The sequence below is a fragment of the Chaetura pelagica genome, unplaced genomic scaffold (genome assembly GCF_000747805.2).
Source record: "Chaetura pelagica isolate M959 unplaced genomic scaffold, ChaPel_1.0 scaffold3, whole genome shotgun sequence".
NCBI lineage: Eukaryota > Metazoa > Chordata > Aves > Apodiformes > Apodidae > Chaetura > Chaetura pelagica.
Genome location: NW_009952974.1, coordinates 8,614,062 through 8,633,340, shown reverse-complemented (window position 1 = coordinate 8,633,340; position 19,279 = coordinate 8,614,062). Strand labels below are relative to the sequence as shown.

Below are 19,279 nucleotides of genomic sequence, written 5' to 3'. Positions count from 1 at the left end.
AAAAGCACTCAGATATTCAAAAGCTCAAAAGTACAAAAATGGGAATATTACTTTGTTATCTAGATGTATTACGAGGAGCCTAAGTATCACCTAACTTCAATTTTCCAGATTCTTGCAAAAAACTATTCTGGTTATGCTGGGTACAAAATTTGTAATTCATTGCCAGAATATTCATGTCACTTACCTTTAGATACCCACATTAGTTACCCTGAATTGCCTTGCAAAAGAGCCTCTCAACTGACCATTTAGAAAACAAGCTTTTAACAAAGAAGCTGTAAATTTAAATCTAGCCTCACTCAGAATGCTGTTCCCTCAACAGTGATTCCTGTATGTTTACATGTCCATAAAATTACACTTTTCAGGATCTTCAATATCTGAAGTACTTTTTCTTTCCTGAAGAGCCAAGATAAACCAGATGCCTTGTTTAAAAAGGGAAATTCACTTTTTGATGCATTAACTTATTTTGCAACTGTCTCTATAATAAGTAAGAAATGGGTGTATGCAAAGGCAAAATACTATTAATTGTTAGATGCTTGCTTTGTCAGAATTCATTATTACCTTTGCTTAATAACACATCTCTTCCTTCTCTCTTTTGCTCTCTGATAATACTACTCTGCTGGCAGCTAAGCAGCATGACTTATAGCATCTTAAAAATACAGTTACTGATTTTTGATCCATCCTACACTATAATTTACCATGTAATTTAACTTAATTTCAAATTGCCCTGTGCTCAGGTCTGTGGCTTTTTTATTGTTGGCACTCTGCAATTCCATTACTTTCAATATTTTTCCATAGCAAATACTATGACACACACTCAGACTTAATTATCCTTTAGTAACTCTTCATTGGCATTTTGTGCTGTATATTTTAGCAACTGGTTTAAAGCCAGGTTAGCTGAATACTGCTTCCTTCATCTACCGTAAGCCAATAAAACCATAGTATTTTTCATTTCCATATACTACGTAGTACATTAAAAAGACATTTTTAACATGTAAGCCTGAATTGCTGTAATTTCTAATTGCAGCAAAGTTGAGTAATCTAAATAAATGTGAATGTCACATGACTAAACAGCTGCATATTCCCCATCTTTAATGTGTAGCTACATTTCTTTTACTTACATCTTAAGCTCTTGAAACTGAAGTTATATCTCAAATTTACTGATAGTTTTTAGCAAATTCTTATGCAAGTTCTCGGTATTTTTCGAATGAGAAAATATTATCATTGCTGATAAACTGAGATTTAAATTGTGATGGATTTTATTAAATAATTTTATTCTTTAACTTTTTAAATGTGTTTTTAAAGCTTTTCATGCTTTCAGGATTTTGGGGCTGTGCTGGGTCTTTTATTAATATAAGAGACAATATTCTATCCTGCTTATGTTAGATCTTACCTACTGGACTATAAAGCAGGGTCACTTCTTCCTGATCTTTTCCATGCCAAGTTAGAGACTTGGCAATACACTCAAGTTATTAAATTATATAGAAGGCTGGACATCCATTGTATGAGGAATCCATCCCTAGAGCTATCTCTGTTTCTTCTGTTTAAGCAATTGGAATTTCAAGGAGGCCGAGGCCCAGCATCTAAGGTTCCCCTGTTTGTTCATCTTTGGGTGGCATGACATGGGCTTATTTTGAATTTTGGATAAAGGAGGGAGAAGTTATTATTTATGCAATGATTAAAATGAAGACTATTAGAGGTACTCTTTGATTTGAAGTAAGACACAATTCCCATCAAGTGCTAGCAAAGTAAGAAGGGAGCAATTTTAGAGTTAATTCAAAGCCAAAACCCATTGTTGATACAAGTACTCCAATGCCGAATCCCTTTTATTCACTGAGATGTTAAGGCCCAGGTTTAGCAGATGGAAGGTCTCTGGAGGACAGCATGCTGCTGCTACTGCAATAATTTCCCCTGTGGAATCAGCATCGTGCCTGTGTGAGATCAGCACTTTTGCAAGTAGCAAGGAACCCAAGGGAGCTGAACAAGAGAGCAAGGAGGGCGTGTTTGGCTGTAACTCCCATGTCTGGGTCTTTCTTTATGAGATCTGATGCCACAGAACCAGCTTTTCCTCATAAAGGAAGAAACAGCACCTTAAATGTCCTTTGGGCATACTTTTTGGATCCATTTCATAGATGGTTTTATAAATAAATGACAAAGGAAATGGACAACTGAAACATGATAAAAAATAATACCAAACTGTGAAGCACCTGGTAAAAGCAAAAATCAGGATCAATTCTGCTGCTGTAGGGAGCCCAAGTAGTAGCATTCACAACATCAGAGGCTGCTGACAAATCTTTGTTTACTGTGTCAGAAGATAAGCTGCAATACAGAAGGCCGTATCTGTATTACAGTCTGTCATAGCATGTTCTGTAGCTTTCCAGCAGCTGGGTAGACACCATAGGCACTACCTGTTGTTGAGTTTGTCATGGACCTCAGCAAGACCATTTAAAAATCATTTCAATAGTATGGAATTGTTAGTATGAACAACATAAGCAGCTGAAATGTTTCAGAGTCATATACAAATGTATGAAAAGGGGGGAAAAAGAGAAAAAAGTTACTGAATTTGAACATCAGAAATGTTGACATTAATTCTGAAACCTGAATGAGTCTGAATACATTTTCACAGTAAAGAAACCTGAGCTGGTTTTTTTATGATCTTGAAAGCATATTTCATTTTCTAACCGTGGAAAAACATAAATGTGGTTTTCTGCTTATTTCAGTGCATTGTATTAGCATTGGGAGTGTCAGACTTAATTGTCAGATACATCAGAAATAGTGTCTCACCCTCAGCCAGTACAAATCAATTTCCTTACAATTAAGAGAGTACATTTATTAGAGTTAATTTCAACCAAAGACCTGATCCTCGATGTTCCTTTTTGTTGCAAACATAAAGAACAGTAATGAACTCAAGGTTAATGTAGCAAAAAGATCAGAGACAAGCATGCAGATACGTTCTGCAAAGTGAGACAGCAAGCTTTGGAAAGGCTCACTACTCCCTCTTCTGTTCTCTCCCACATAGGACATGGTCATGTCACACCAAGCAGCACTGTGCTTTTTATTAGCAAGTTGCTGGTCCTTCTTGAATGCCTCTATAATCAGTGTTATTCCTTACCATAAGTTAATGGATTTTGTGCTACTTCTCTAGGCTTGAATCCCAAATGACTGCTGACATCCAAACCATCTTGCAGCTTCTGCAAAGGCAGTCAACGCTCATCCCACCTGCCTATAGCATGGTGGCTGCAGGTGCAGAGTATCAGCAGCCAGCAATCCGGGTGATACAAAAGCTTCAGCCTGCAGCATCGATTAAAACAGACAGAACTTTCAGTCCTTCATCTCAGGTATGTACATGTCCAGTAAGAGGTTTGCTAACCTTTTTACTTTATAATGGAAGAAATGGATACCAATCTAGGTGCTTGTTCATTAGTATAAGGAATATGAAATTAGTATTTTGACCTAGCACCTCCACAGTAGATGTAAATAGCACAGCTTCAGAGCCTACTTTTTTCTGTGACGGTTGTAAAGACCCATTCAGTGATCTTATAATCAGATGGATTACTTAATTATCATGCTCTTTTAAAAGTTATAGGAAATGACAAATATTAGATATGGGTGTAAACCACACTTTCTGAGCACTGACCTGCCTGCATGTGTTAATTTTGAGCAGAACAAGAGCCTTGAAAAGACTGATTTAATTACCAGCCTGTTTCTTCTCCTCCCTTCCAGTGTCCTGAATTTCTAGACCTTGAAAAATCAAAACTTAAATCCAAAGAATCCCTCTCAAGTGGAGTGCATCTTAACACAGCCTCAGAAGACAACCTGGCTTCTTTATTAGATCAAGAACATGACCAGTCTGTAGAGTGTCCCCCACAGCGTTGTAAAACTTATCTCCAGCCAATTAGGCACCCTTCCTTGCCAGAATCTTCACTAAGCACTGTAGGAATTTTGAGTCTTCATAGGCATGTTTCTGATCCTGGTCTTCCTGGGAAATAATACTTTTATACTATTACTTCACATAAAAATGTAAGTGCTTTTAATGGCTGTTTTTTCCTTTTTTTTTTTTTAGATGGTTTTATAAATAAATGACAAAGGAAATGGACAACTGAAACATGATAAAAAATAATACCAAACTGTGAAGCACCTGGTAAAAGCAAAAATCAGGATCAATTCTGCTGCTGTAGGGAGCCCAAGTAGTAGCATTCACAACATCAGAGGCTGCTGACAAATCTTTGTTTACTGTGTCAGAAGATAAGCTGCAATACAGAAGGCCGTATCTGTATTACAGTCTGTCATAGCATGTTCTGTAGCTTTCCAGCAGCTGGGTAGACACCATAGGCACTACCTGTTGTTGAGTTTGTCATGGACCTCAGCAAGACCATTTAAAAATCATTTCAATAGTATGGAATTGTTAGTATGAACAACATAAGCAGCTGAAATGTTTCAGAGTCATATACAAATGTATGAAAAGGGGGGAAAAAGAGAAAAAAGTTACTGAATTTGAACATCAGAAATGTTGACATTAATTCTGAAACCTGAATGAGTCTGAATACATTTTCACAGTAAAGAAACCTGAGCTGGTTTTTTTATGATCTTGAAAGCATATTTCATTTTCTAACCGTGGAAAAACATAAATGTGGTTTTCTGCTTATTTCAGTGCATTGTATTAGCATTGGGAGTGTCAGACTTAATTGTCAGATACATCAGAAATAGTGTCTCACCCTCAGCCAGTACAAATCAATTTCCTTACAATTAAGAGAGTACATTTATTAGAGTTAATTTCAACCAAAGACCTGATCCTCGATGTTCCTTTTTGTTGCAAACATAAAGAACAGTAATGAACTCAAGGTTAATGTAGCAAAAAGATCAGAGACAAGCATGCAGATACGTTCTGCAAAGTGAGACAGCAAGCTTTGGAAAGGCTCACTACTCCCTCTTCTGTTCTCTCCCACATAGGACATGGTCATGTCACACCAAGCAGCACTGTGCTTTTTATTAGCAAGTTGCTGGTCCTTCTTGAATGCCTCTATAATCAGTGTTATTCCTTACCATAAGTTAATGGATTTTGTGCTACTTCTCTAGGCTTGAATCCCAAATGACTGCTGACATCCAAACCATCTTGCAGCTTCTGCAAAGGCAGTCAACGCTCATCCCACCTGCCTATAGCATGGTGGCTGCAGGTGCAGAGTATCAGCAGCCAGCAATCCGGGTGATACAAAAGCTTCAGCCTGCAGCATCGATTAAAACAGACAGAACTTTCAGTCCTTCATCTCAGGTATGTACATGTCCAGTAAGAGGTTTGCTAACCTTTTTACTTTATAATGGAAGAAATGGATACCAATCTAGGTGCTTGTTCATTAGTATAAGGAATATGAAATTAGTATTTTGACCTAGCACCTCCACAGTAGATGTAAATAGCACAGCTTCAGAGCCTACTTTTTTCTGTGACGGTTGTAAAGACCCATTCAGTGATCTTATAATCAGATGGATTACTTAATTATCATGCTCTTTTAAAAGTTATAGGAAATGACAAATATTAGATATGGGTGTAAACCACACTTTCTGAGCACTGACCTGCCTGCATGTGTTAATTTTGAGCAGAACAAGAGCCTTGAAAAGACTGATTTAATTACCAGCCTGTTTCTTCTCCTCCCTTCCAGTGTCCTGAATTTCTAGACCTTGAAAAATCAAAACTTAAATCCAAAGAATCCCTCTCAAGTGGAGTGCATCTTAACACAGCCTCAGAAGACAACCTGGCTTCTTTATTAGATCAAGAACATGACCAGTCTGTAGAGTGTCCCCCACAGCGTTGTAAAACTTATCTCCAGCCAATTAGGCACCCTTCCTTGCCAGAATCTTCACTAAGCACTGTAGGAATTTTGAGTCTTCATAGGCATGTTTCTGATCCTGGTCTTCCTGGGAAATAATACTTTTATACTATTACTTCACATAAAAATGTAAGTGCTTTTAATGGCTGTTTTTTCCTTTTTTTTTTTTTTTTTTTGTATTTAATTCCTCTATACTTGACTCAGGGGCTACAAGGAATATACCATTATATGCAAAAGTACTGTATATTTTCCTAAATCCGAAGCTTGCAAGGTAAACTTGAGCAGTTCTGATGTAAATATATATACACACACACACACTAACTGTATGTTCCAAATGTAAAACTGCCAGCATTCTCAAGGCACCTTATATTTTTATTTTTTTTTAATAACATGCATGTTCTGAAATTACAGTTTACATTGCATGGATATTACCATTTACTGCTGTCATGGAAATAGTATTTTATCGTGGATATGTCTTCAGACAAATAGGAGACAAATAACAATAATTCACGTAGAAAAAACTCCTACCTGACCAAGCTAAAATCCAAGCAGAATTTTTTTCTAGTACACTTTGGAAAATTGATATATCTTTCCTGTAGTGAGCTTTTCACAATAAATCACAGTGATTCAGAATCTAGAGAAAGAGTAAAGTAACCAAGTCTTCTGGGTTTCAAACAATTAGGACAGAGAAACCAGCCTCCTTTCAAACCAGCTGAAGTGGGGCTGTATTTTAAGAGAAAGGAAAACTTAGCCACATGCTGGAAAGTATCACCATAGGTTGCTTCCACAAAACTGCATTAATTGAATAATTTGTTTCCAGCACTTTTAAAAACCAAAATTGCATCACAGAAGTTAGCTGTCATGAGCAGGCAGGTACTCTTCATCTGTCACACAAACATAATCAAATGCAATAAATCTGATTTCTATATATATAAAAAAGAGACTGTGTTCCTTTTGTTCAATACAAATTATTAACAATTTGTTTAATTAAAAAATACTTTACACATTATTGTTTTATAATTATTAGGGTGGTTGTTCGCAGTTATCTGTTTTTACTGTCAGGCCCCTCTACAATGACCTAGATAGGTATATATGTATGTGGACTCACACATACACCACGCACACATTCCAGTATGTGCGCATGTGTGTGTTTTATATTTGTACATATATGTGTATATATGTGTGTATATATTTATATACACGCATACACACAAGTGTGTGTATATACCTACACTAACATGTAGGAATATAGATTTAGATATATATATATGTATATATGTAAAATCACTTTCAGGAACAATTATAAATTTTCTTATTACAAAACGAGTAAGCTTAGCTTGTGTCCAAAGCTGACTATATTAGAATAAAATTATTTAAGGTCTGTAGGCTTTAAATACAGTATGTACTGTATGTGCAAAATGCTCTGTGAATACTTAGATTTAATTTTATTAAAATATTATTCTGCTTCAAATGTTGTGTTTATTTTAGAATGACCTGACCTTTTTCATAGCCTTTTCAAATATTTAAAAGTGTCCACCATTTTCTAAACTGAATGCTTTAATGTGAAATGGCTCTAAAACTGGTTTCAGAAAAGCATGTAATCTGGTTAGCAGGGGAGCAGTTGTTTGTTGTTTTTTTTATTTTAACTAAAAACAAATTAAACCCTCTGTTATACGCCAGTGCTACAGCATAATGCAATAGTGGTCAACCCTCACATTAATAGATATATATATTACAAGTTGGGGTTAGAATGAAAAAATACATTTTTAGTCATACACAGCCAGTTAATAAACTCACAGTGGCAGAATCTTCCCTTATTTATAATTAATGTGCATGTTGAGTGACTGACCAAGGCTCTGCTTTAGCTTTGCATACAAAGATACAAAAATTAATTAACTGAATACCTTTCTAAGTGAAAAGAAAAACCAACCTTCCCAAACAAGATCAGATTTTCTTCTGCCTCATGCTGCTATTGACTGTTGAAAGGTCCAACTGCTACAACATGCTGACTGTTCTTACTTCTACCACAAGGACAAGAGGTCTGCACTGCCTAGTGCCTTGCAGGATCAGATCCTAGGTGACAGCATCACTGGGCCAGTCAGAATCTCTGCCTGCATATATCCACTGAAACAGGAGTGCTGAATAATGAATCAAAATAGCTCCTGCTTTTTTTAAATAGCAAACATGAACAACTTTGCTCTATCTCAATCTAGTAACTAATATTCATGTCTGTTACAAAGAACAAGCACATTTTCTTAAAAAGTCTGTGGTATGCTACATTTAAAACAGTCTGGTATAGATTAAAAATAAAATTAATTTAAAAAAGAATAATGCATGAGCATTGCTTTACAAAATTCCCTTTGTCCAATTGCATTGCTTGGTATTTAACATTAATGCAAAGAGACTGCACAGACCAGGTGGACTGGGGAAGGAGTGTTGGGGAAAAGTGACAACTATTTCCACCAGTCCAAGTGAAGGAAAAGCTCCATCCCTTCCTCCTATTTTTGGCTCAAAGAGGTTTTGTTCCTCCCTTAACTTTGTCTTTATTTATCAATAAGAGAAATCTTGAATGGGGAGACTTTGCAAAGTTATGGAGATTTTAAGCTCCCTATACATCTGCCAGTGAATGAAGAAGCAAAACATGAAGGATGACAACTTGGCTGGCAATACTCTAGCTGCCCCTTCCCTGCCAAGGAAAGATCTGCCTTCTCAGATGCCATCTACTCTTTCTGAGGTACTGAGAAGCACTTTGTGAGCCAGTGCTCAAAGTTTTTTTCTTCTAGATACAGGTACAAACTGTTGGGTTTGGAAGGGTGTTAAATTTTTTCAATCAGCAAAAATTGTTTGGTTTTTGGGGGGGTTTTTTGGAGGGTTTTTTGGGTTGTTGGTTTTTTTTTCCTGGGCAGGGTTCTCTTTAAGGCCAGTCTGTCTATGACTTGATAGAAATGGGTCTGTGTTACCCAAATCAAGCTGGTATAACGTTAGGATTGCATACCCACACATGACAACAGATTGCTGCCACGTATCTATAGCAGCTTTCAGGACTGTAGGAGATAAGTTTTGCTCTTGCTTGAGCTTAGGAACATTCATCTTAGTGATTTATATTTAAAACTTGTGGCTAAAAATATGTATACATTATAACTTGTAGATACAGAAAAGTATCCTGAAAATTCAAGAATAGCTAACGTAGCTGAAGTATCAAAGCAATTGGGACAATCACTCCAAACATGAGAGGTGAGATGGTACAAATCAGCAGAGCCCTTCATGAAGTTCACTAACTTCCACCAGCCCTGGGTCTAGCTCAGTGTTTAAAGCAAACAATAGATTGTGATGTTTTTCAATATGTGAGCTGTGCAGCAAACTGCACTGTTTGCATGTGCACATCCATCTACCTGCACAGGTTTACAGTAATACATGGTCTTGTATCTTGACCTACCTAACTGCTGTTTGCAGGAAGCACGTGATGAATGGCATATCTTTTTCTCATGTTCCCACACTTATTTCACCCAGCAAAAACATGTTATCTAGTCTCCCATCTCACAGCTGCTGCCCATGGATGAACCAGTCTTCCCTCTTCCCACTGCAAATTGTATCCTAGAAATCTCTCTGGTGAGCGGAGATCACTCATGGCTTCTCCATGACACATCAACATAATAAGTAACATCCAAAAAGCTTCACATGGCCTCTAGCTGCCTGATAATGTGAAGAAACTTGAGTTTTGCCCACAGATTAATTCTATGTCCTCCAGTTTGAGATCTGCTGAGCTAGCCTGGGCAGAACTAGAATAAACTGCACTAGCAGTGTAGCAAAAGGCAGGATTCCACAAATGGAAGTTGTACATACTAACCCCCTGCAGATTAGAAGATTTAATGTTTCTATACTCTTCTGTTAATTATCCTTACACTGTGAACAGAAGTCTATGCTAGTATTTAAAGTCTGACTTTTCATATGTTAGTTTAAATAAAAATCACTCTTTCCAGTGGAGTGAGCAGCTATATGTGATCACATTTTTCTCAGACTGGGAATTGGGTTGTGGCCACCTCTTCTCCATTCATCTACTTGCTCTATAAATATATATACACAGAATGATTTCTTTCCCCATGTACCGATCTGTCTTAGAGAAACAGCTTGTTATTTTAAACAATACTTCTGCAGAGCCAGAAATTGGCTTTTGGATGCTTCTAAAATATTTATGTGGCATCAACAGTAAAGTGGCATTTTCAGTATCACCAACTACAAAAATTGCCTTCATTAAGGAAAATCTAAGATTTTTTTTTTCCACAAAAACATCCACAGGTTCCTAAAATGCACCACATGTGATATTTTCCAAGTTAGTTGCACTGGGAAATTACACGTAGCAGTTGGTAATTCATTCCAAATTTAATTATTTGTCATAAAATACTTTTTCACACTTTGGTGGTAGTATTATAGACATTCTTTTCCTCCCTCTTACATTTTACAGAATCTCAAATCGATGGCATTTTGTCATAGAAAAAGCTAATGGCTTCTAAAAGGCTACAATCCCCAGAGTTCTTAGTTCCTCTGTAGCACCTAGCAGCCATGTGCAAACAACAAGGAACCTAGTCTCAGTTTCAAATTTAACATCCTATTTTGAATTAAAATACTGGTAAACTGTAAAAATTATTCAGACTAGAGACAGACTTGGTATGCAGCCATTGGCATATTTTCAACAGCTGTCCAGACACAGAATTAATTTTTAAGTAGCTTCTTACTTATTCAGAATAAAAAGAGCATGCAGAAGGCTCTTTAATATAATTACTCTGAACCTGAAATTTCCTTCAGTTTTATTAGGAAGAACATGTACTTACATTATTCAGCAGTCCTGGTGTCACTTACATACTGCATCTACTCTACACATTTTTATTTTTTTTTCTAAACTTGACAAAGTATATCAGACTTTAAATAGCAAGTAGCTTAATGGGGGAGAAAAAATATTTTAAAAATCTACAGATCTCACAGGAAAATCACGACGACTCCAAGTTTTACCAATGATACTAAAGAAGTATATCCCAGAGCTTGTAATTGCATGATGACGTCTCCATGGCAAGCTTACTTTTTCTCACTGTACCTCTATGTATGAGTAATAGAACTATTAATGAAGAAACATTTTTCTTCATTCTAGCTACCTGGAGGTTTGTAATGCTCACTTGGAAAGTTGATTATTCATTAATGCAGAATATGACTATTCTTTTTAGAATGGAAATCAGATTAATTAAACTAAAGCCTCCCATAGGAGCCATTTGCCTCTTTTATGTGTTATTTACATTTTCTGAACTGAAACTTTACAAAATTATAAAGTTGGAAATACAATGAAAGTGTGAAAACTTACTCTACAGAAATACTTCACTACTATGAACTGTAGCAAATCCTGTTTGTATAACAGATTTTGTACAATTCAGATAATATAAGTTATTATTTTGCTTTCAGAAAAAATCTGGAAAATTGTTGACTGCACAAATAAAAGCACTTATACACTGTGTATATATTCAGTACTTTGTATCACCATGAAAACTTACTTGTAAGACATTTAAATATACACAAATACATGTGATTAATGTATTTCAGTCATAAGCAACAGGATCTGAACATATCATTTGTGACTGCCTTAAGTTTAGTTACTCTAATGCAAGTTATGAGCAGGGAATCCAAAAACGTTTAATCAAATGCACTGAGATTTAAAAAAAATTAATTAGATTTAGTAGACATATCACCATGGGAATAAACAGAAAAGTGAAGGATTACAGATAACACTACTCATGGGCCGGAAACAGAAAATAGGCAACTGGATCTTTTAAAAAAATCCTATGCAATCTCCATGCATCATATTTATTTCCATCACTCAAAACTGAAAGTTATTTTACTTTCTCTACTTATGTCAGAGGGAGTTAGGTGCACTCCCCATAACTTCACCGACTAAGGAATTAAAAATCTAAGATAAATTTCAGTTATAAAAATCTGGGTAATAAAGCTGACAATTGCTATCCATTGAGACATAGAATCATAGAATCATAGAATCTTAGGGGCTGGAAGGGACCTCGAGAGATCATCTAGTCCAACCCCCCTGCCAGAGCAGGGTCACCTAGAGTACATCACACAGGAACTCATCCAGTTGGGTTTTGAATGTCTCCAGTGAAGGAGACTCCACAACCTCCCTGGGCAGTCTGTTCCAGTGCTCTGTCACTCTCACAGTAAAAAAATTTTTTCGGATATTCACCTTGAACTTCCTATGCTCCAATTTACACCCATTACCCCTTGTCCTATCACTGGTCATCACTGAGAAAAGCCTAACTCCGTCCCCCTGACACTCACCCCTTACATATTTGTAAACATTGATGAGGTCACCCCTCAGTCTCCTTTTCTCCAAGCTAAAGAGACCCAGCTCCCTCAGCCTTTCCTCATAAGGGAGATGTTCCACTCCCCTAATCATCTTCGTAGCTCTGCGCTGGACTCTTTCGAGCAGTTCCCTGTCCTTTTTGAACTGAGGGGCCCAGAACTGGACACAATACTCCAGATGTGGCCTCACCAATGCAGAATAGAGGGGGAGGAGAACCTCTCTTGACCTACTAACCACACCCTTTCTAATGCACCCCAGGATGCCATTGGCCTTCTTGGCCACAAGGGCACATTGCTGGCTCATGGTCATCCTCCTGTCTACCAGGACCCCCAGGTCTCTTTCACCTACACTACTCTCCAGCAGTTCAGCCCCCAACCTGTACTGGGACATGGTGTTGTTCTTCCCCAAATGTAAAACTCTGCACTTCCCCTTGTTGAATTTCATCATGTTTCTCCCCGCCCAACTCTCCAACCTATCTAAGTCTCTCTGAATGGCAGCACAGCCTTCTGGTGTGTCAGCCACTCCTCCCAGCTTAGTGTCATCAGCAAACTTGCTGAGGGTACATTCTATACCCTCATCCAGGTCGTTGATGAAGATGTTGAACAACACCGGTCCCAGTACCGACCCCTGTGGGACTCCACTAGTCACACACCTCCAACCAGATTCTGCCCCATTGACTACAACTCTCTGACTCCTTCCTTTCAACCAGTTCCTAATCCACCTCACTTCCTGATCACCAAACCCATACCTGATCAACTTTTCTACAAGGATGCTGTGGGAGACGGTGTCAAATGCTTTACTGAAATCAAGATAAACCACATCTACCGCTCTACCATCATCTATCCACCTAGTAATTTCCTCATAGAAGGCTATGAGGTTAGTCAAACATGATTTACCCTTGATAAAACCATGTTGACTGCTCTTGATGACCCCCATGTCCTTGATGTGCCTGGAGATAGTGCCAAGAACAAGTTGTTCCATCACCTTTCCAGGGATGGAGGTGAGGCTGACCGGTCTATAGTTACCCGGGTCCTCCTTCTTGCCCTTCTTGTAGACTGGAGTGACATTTGCTATCCTCCAGTCCTCAGGCACCTCACCTGTTGCCCATGACTTACTGAAGATGATGGAGAGTGGCCTAGCAATGACCTCCGCCAGCTCCCTCAGCACCCTTGGGTGCATTCCATCTGGACCCATTGATTTATGGATGTCCAGATTACTCAACTGATCCCTAACCCAATCCTCATCTACCATGTCAAACTCTTCCTCTATCTTGACTTCTTCTGGGGCTATATGAATCTGGGGCTCATAGGGAGACCCTGCAGGAGTGAAGACAGAGGCAAAGAAGGCATTCAGCACCTCTGCCTTCTTTATATCCTCTGTCACCAGGGCTCCCACCTCATTCCTCAATGGGCCAATATTGCCTCTATTGCTAGTTTTGCTAGCTATGTATTTGAAAAAGCCCTTTCTATTATCCTTAACCTGACTTGCAAGGTTAAGTTCCAAGGAGGCCTTAGCTTTCCTAATTGCCTCCCTACATCCTCTGACAACAGTCCTATATTCCTCCCACGTGACCAGCCCCTCCTTCCATGATCTGTAGATTTTCCTTTTCCACTTAAGTTTGCCCAGTAGTTCCTTCTTTAACCATGCAGGTCTCCTAGCACCCTTACTAGATTTCCTAACCATTGGGACACTCTGATCCTGTGCTTGCAAGAAGTGGTCCTTGAATGTTGACCAGCTATCTTGAGCTCCTTTATTTTCTAGCACCCTGTCCCATGGGATTTCCCTTAATAGATGATTGAGGAGACCAAAGTTTGCCCTGTGGAAGTCCAGGGTTCTGGTCCTGCTGGGTATTTTGTTCCTTCCACACAGGATCCTGAACTCCACCATCTCATGATCACTGCAGCCAAGGCTGCCATTGACCACCACTGCTTCAACAAGGCCCTCCTTGCTGGTTAGTACAAGATCCAGCAGCGCTCCTCTTCTAGTCGGCTTGTCCACCATTTGCCTTAAGAAGTTATCATCAATGCACTGGAGGAACCTCCTAGACTGTGAAAGGCTGGCTGTGTGAGTCTTCCAGCAGATATCAGGGTAGTTGAAATCTCCCATGAGGACCAGGGACTGTAGTTGTGAGGCTGCTTTCAGTTGCCTGTAGAAAGCCTCATCAACCTCCTCACCTTGATCAGGAGGTCTGTAGTAGACCCCCACAACTGTGTCACCCGCACCTGCTTGCCCCTTAATTCTTACCCACAGACTTTCAACTTGTCCCTCATCAGCCCCTGCACGAAACTCAATACATTCTAGTTGCTCTCTCACATAAAGAGCAACTCCACCACCTTGCTTCCCTGTCCTATCTTTCCTAAAAAGCACATAACCATCCATGGCCACACTCCAGTCATGTGACCTGTCCCACCATGTCTCTGTTATTGCTACTAGATCATAACCCTTAGCCCGCACACAGACCTCTAATTCCTCCTGCTTGTTCCCCATGCTGCGTGCATTAGCATACAGGCATTTCAGGAAACGAACAGAGCACACCGGTGGGACTAAATCCTCCTTGGACGACCTGAATTTTCACAAAATATTTTTATCAAAACTGCTTCTCTTGCTTGAACCATTTTCTTTTAGAGAATTTAGAGTGAATCATGGAATGGGTTTCCCATGTAAGACCTACTCAGCAAGTGATTTGACTGTTACAGATGAAGAGCCATTGAAAGTTTCTTAGATAAACTGAGCTCTTAAAAAGAAAAAAACTTCAAAAAACAAACAAACAAATCTACCACAAAAAAACAATACAACAAAGAAAGAATACACAAAAAAAAATATCCAGAACACCACATCCACATCTTCTTGGTGAAAAGCTTTAGGTGGGATTAAAAAAATACAAGCAGTTGAAGGTGATTCCACCTGTATTCAAATAGGATAATCTGAGTTTAACTCAAAAACAAACAACAACAACAAAAAAACCTACACACAAAAAAAACCCACTGTATTTCAACAAGCTGGACAGTAAGAGGGTTTTACCTAGACCATTTTGGTTTTTTAATGGAATCCACTGACCTAGTTTCTTCAAAGCAGCAAAATTTTTCTGAGTCTGCCATCAGAGACAGTATGCCACTACCAATGAAAAAAAATGCATATAGCATTTAGGGTATCTGATGTTCTAGCTGTGTAACCAAGCTACCCATTTATAATACACAGCCTATTATGTAGGACCCTAAGCTCTTCCTTTTCATTAAGATCTTGAGCTTATCACAGAAATGAACTTGTTGGGAATTATACACATACAGATAAAAAAGCCATGCTTCTAAATATAGAAAAATGCAAAAACATTTTATTGCTGTGAATTGTGCACCCAAAAAAACCAAAGTATACATTCAAAGTGCATGTCTTATCTGGCAGGAAGATGAAAACTCCACAATAGCTTCCATCCCCAGCAGCTCTTCTAAATGTGAACTTTGGGTTGGTGATCCTCCTTTTTTCCAGCACCCAGAAAACTGCGGTGAACTGCAAGAACTGGGAAGAGGAAGTAACAGGCAAGTCAGTGTTTGGAGATTCTGGAAGTGCGACGAGCACAGTTACACTAACCATCAGCAATATCCAGAAGGAATTGCCTACTTTCATCCTGCCAGATGGAGGGATCCACAACTTTAAATATTAGAAATAACTTATCTGCTAGATGAAAAGCATTCACAAAATTGTGTGAAAAGACAGTTAAAGCTGCTTCTGCTTTTGGATTTTTAGCAGCAAAACTGATTCCTCAATCTCATTTCATAGTATTAGAGCATGTCCAAATGCTACCTACATTCTACAGGTAACTTCAACAATCTACTACAGTGATCTAGCAATGACTTCCCATAGCAATAAAATAGTTACACCACTAACAATCAGAACTATGCACGGCAATAATCTGCAGTAGAGTAGAACAGTGAGTACCAACACTTTCAATATTAAAATGCAAATTAAACTATATGTTAACACTAAGATAATTTATTTTTACAGATATTTTATTATTTCATTACAGTTGTATGCATTAAGTTAAACACACCATCCAGATTTATTACCAGACCTTTATCTTAACTTTCCTTTTGAGAAACCGTGGAAGTTTAATGAAAGCCCCAATTTCTAGTGCTCATACTGTTGGTGGTCAGCTTAACACGAATGAAGCCTCACACTAAAGAAATTCCTCCTAACATCTAACCTAAAACTCCCTCTTCCAGTTTTGATCCGTTACCTCTTGTCCTCTCAGTACAAGCCCTTGTAAAAAAACCACTCCCCAGCTTTCCTGTAGGCCCCCTTCAGTTACAGGAAGGCCACTATAAGGTCTCCCCAGAGCCTTCTCTTCTCCAGGCTGAAGTCTGCATGAGCCCACTTCTCAAGCCTGCCAAGGTCCCTCTGGATGGCATCCCTTCCCTCCAGCGTGTCGACCTCAGCACACACTTTGGTATCATCAGCAGACTTGCTGAGGGAAAATGCATATAGCATTTAGGGTATCTGATGTTCTAGCTGTGTAACCAAGCTACCCATTTATAATACACAGCCTATTATGTAGGACCCTAAGCTCTTCCTTTTCATTAAGATCTTGAGCTTATCACAGAAATGAACTTGTTGGGAATTATACACATACAGATAAAAAAGCCATGCTTCTAAATATAGAAAAATGCAAAAACATTTTATTGCTGTGAATTGTGCACCCAAAAAAACCAAAGTATACATTCAAAGTGCATGTCTTATCTGGCAGGAAGATGAAAACTCCACAATAGCTTCCATCCCCAGCAGCTCTTCTAAATGTGAACTTTGGGTTGGTGATCCTCCTTTTTTCCAGCACCCAGAAAACTGCGGTGAACTGCAAGAACTGGGAAGAGGAAGTAACAGGCAAGTCAGTGTTTGGAGATTCTGGAAGTGCGACGAGCACAGTTACACTAACCATCAGCAATATCCAGAAGGAATTGCCTACTTTCATCCTGCCAGATGGAGGGATCCACAACTTTAAATATTAGAAATAACTTATCTGCTAGATGAAAAGCATTCACAAAATTGTGTGAAAAGACAGTTAAAGCTGCTTCTGCTTTTGGATTTTTAGCAGCAAAACTGATTCCTCAATCTCATTTCATAGTATTAGAGCATGTCCAAATGCTACCTACATTCTACAGGTAACTTCAACAATCTACTACAGTGATCTAGCAATGACTTCCCATAGCAATAAAATAGTTACACCACTAACAATCAGAACTATGCACGGCAATAATCTGCAGTAGAGTAGAACAGTGAGTACCAACACTTTCAATATTAAAATGCAAATTAAACTATATGTTAACACTAAGATAATTTATTTTTACAGATATTTTATTATTTCATTACAGTTGTATGCATTAAGTTAAACACACCATCCAGATTTATTACCAGACCTTTATCTTAACTTTCCTTTTGAGAAACCGTGGAAGTTTAATGAAAGCCCCAATTTCTAGTGCTCATACTGTTGGTGGTCAGCTTAACACGAATGAAGCCTCACACTAAAGAAATTCCTCCTAACATCTAACCTAAAACTCCCTCTTCCAGTTTTGATCCGTTACCTCTTGTCCTCTCAGTACAAGCCCTTGTAAAAAAACCACTCCCCAGCTTTCCTGTAGGCCCCCTTCAGTTACAGGAAGGCCACTATAAGGTCTCCCCAGAGCCTTCTCTTCTCCAGGCTGAAGTCTGCATGAGCCCACTTCTCAAGCCTGCCAAGGTCCCTCTGGATGGCATCCTTTCCCTCCAGCGTGTCGACCTCAGCACACACTTTGGTATCATCAGCAGACTTGCTGAGGGTGCATCAATTCCACTCTCCATGTCACCAACAAAGATGTTACACAGCACCAGCCTGAGCCCCCAGTCCTTGGGGAACACCTCTTGTCACAGGTCACCATCTGGACATTGAGCCGTTGATTGCCGCGCTTTGAGCTCAACCATCTAGCCAGTTCCTCACCCAACAAGTGGTGCACCCATCGAATCCACACTCTTCCAGTTTTGAGAACAGGATGTTGTGCAGGACAGTGCTGATGTCAGAAGTCAAGTCCAGGACTTTTCCAGTGCCTGCCCTGCAGCTTTGGTGGTGATGTGGGCATTATTGGGAGGTGGAGGGAAAGCCTGATGGTGCTTTTGTGTATATTTATATATATTTGTATATATTTCATTACTTTTCCCTTTCATCACTACTGTCTCATTAAAGCTGTGTAGTTTAGTTTCCAACCTGTAGAATCTCTCTCCCTCATTCCTTCTCTTTTCCCTATGAGGGGAGGGAGGGGGGTTAACAGAGAGCAACCTTTCATCCATTTAGTTGCTGGCCCAGCGTTAAGCCATGACAACTGCAGAAGCAGTCCTGAAGCTAATAACCTGAAAGAAGCTAAGCCACCAGCATCACCTGTGCCAGTTTCACAGCAAGAATAATTTTCAGCTATAGCACTGCAAGGCAATTTCAAAGGAACATAAGAGACTTCAGGATCGCCAAGCACAGTATTAGTAAAGATTTAAATTGAACTAAAAATTACAAACGAGCAAAGATCCCATTTGCTTAAGCAATATGGAAGCTGCTGAACACCAGTGCCACGAGAACTAAGCAACAAGCCTCTCTAGTGACTGCACTTACAGTGAGTAGCTAAAATGATTTAGAAAAATATTTATTTTCATCTCTTATGCAGCCTTCCTTTTGCTCCAAGACTTGTAATGCAAACAGCATCCTATTCTTACAAATGTGTCTTTGTGCTGTAGTTGTGCTTTCCCATTTTCCAACTCCTACTAGTGTTTCCAGCTGCACTACCAGCCCATCCTACAAGGCTATTTCCATAAAAACTAGTGCAGTGTCCATGACCATCGCTGCCTTCCCCCACGAGGAAACACCAGGAATTACGTGGCAATCACCACATTAACACTGTTTCCCGGGATCCGGGCAGTACACAAGCAGCGACCCCGATGCTCGAGAGGCCCCAACTCCTGTGCTGGGCTGGGCTGCTCCAGCACCAGGCACCGGCTCTGCCGACCGGCCCGGGCCCACGGCAGCGGGTTCGTGCAACCACCGCCTGCCCTCCAGACACCTCTGCCTCCACGGCCCCGGCTCCGCCAGGCGAGCAGC

General features: G+C 39.3%; 1 protein-coding gene across 1 annotated transcript in view; it reads left to right on the top strand.

Moving 5' to 3' along the window:
• KCNH7 (potassium voltage-gated channel, subfamily H (eag-related), member 7) overlaps window positions 1–3,987 on the top strand; it is a 210,745-nt gene extending 206,758 nt beyond the window's left edge. Inside the window, exons 15-16 of the mRNA XM_009996095.1 lie at window positions 3,143–3,335; window positions 3,721–3,987. Of these exons, the coding sequence (XP_009994397.1) occupies window positions 3,143–3,335; window positions 3,721–3,987 (460 nt within the window). The remainder of the gene's footprint in view (window positions 1–3,142; window positions 3,336–3,720) is intronic.
• The last annotated feature ends 15,292 nt before the right edge of the window (window positions 3,988–19,279 follow it).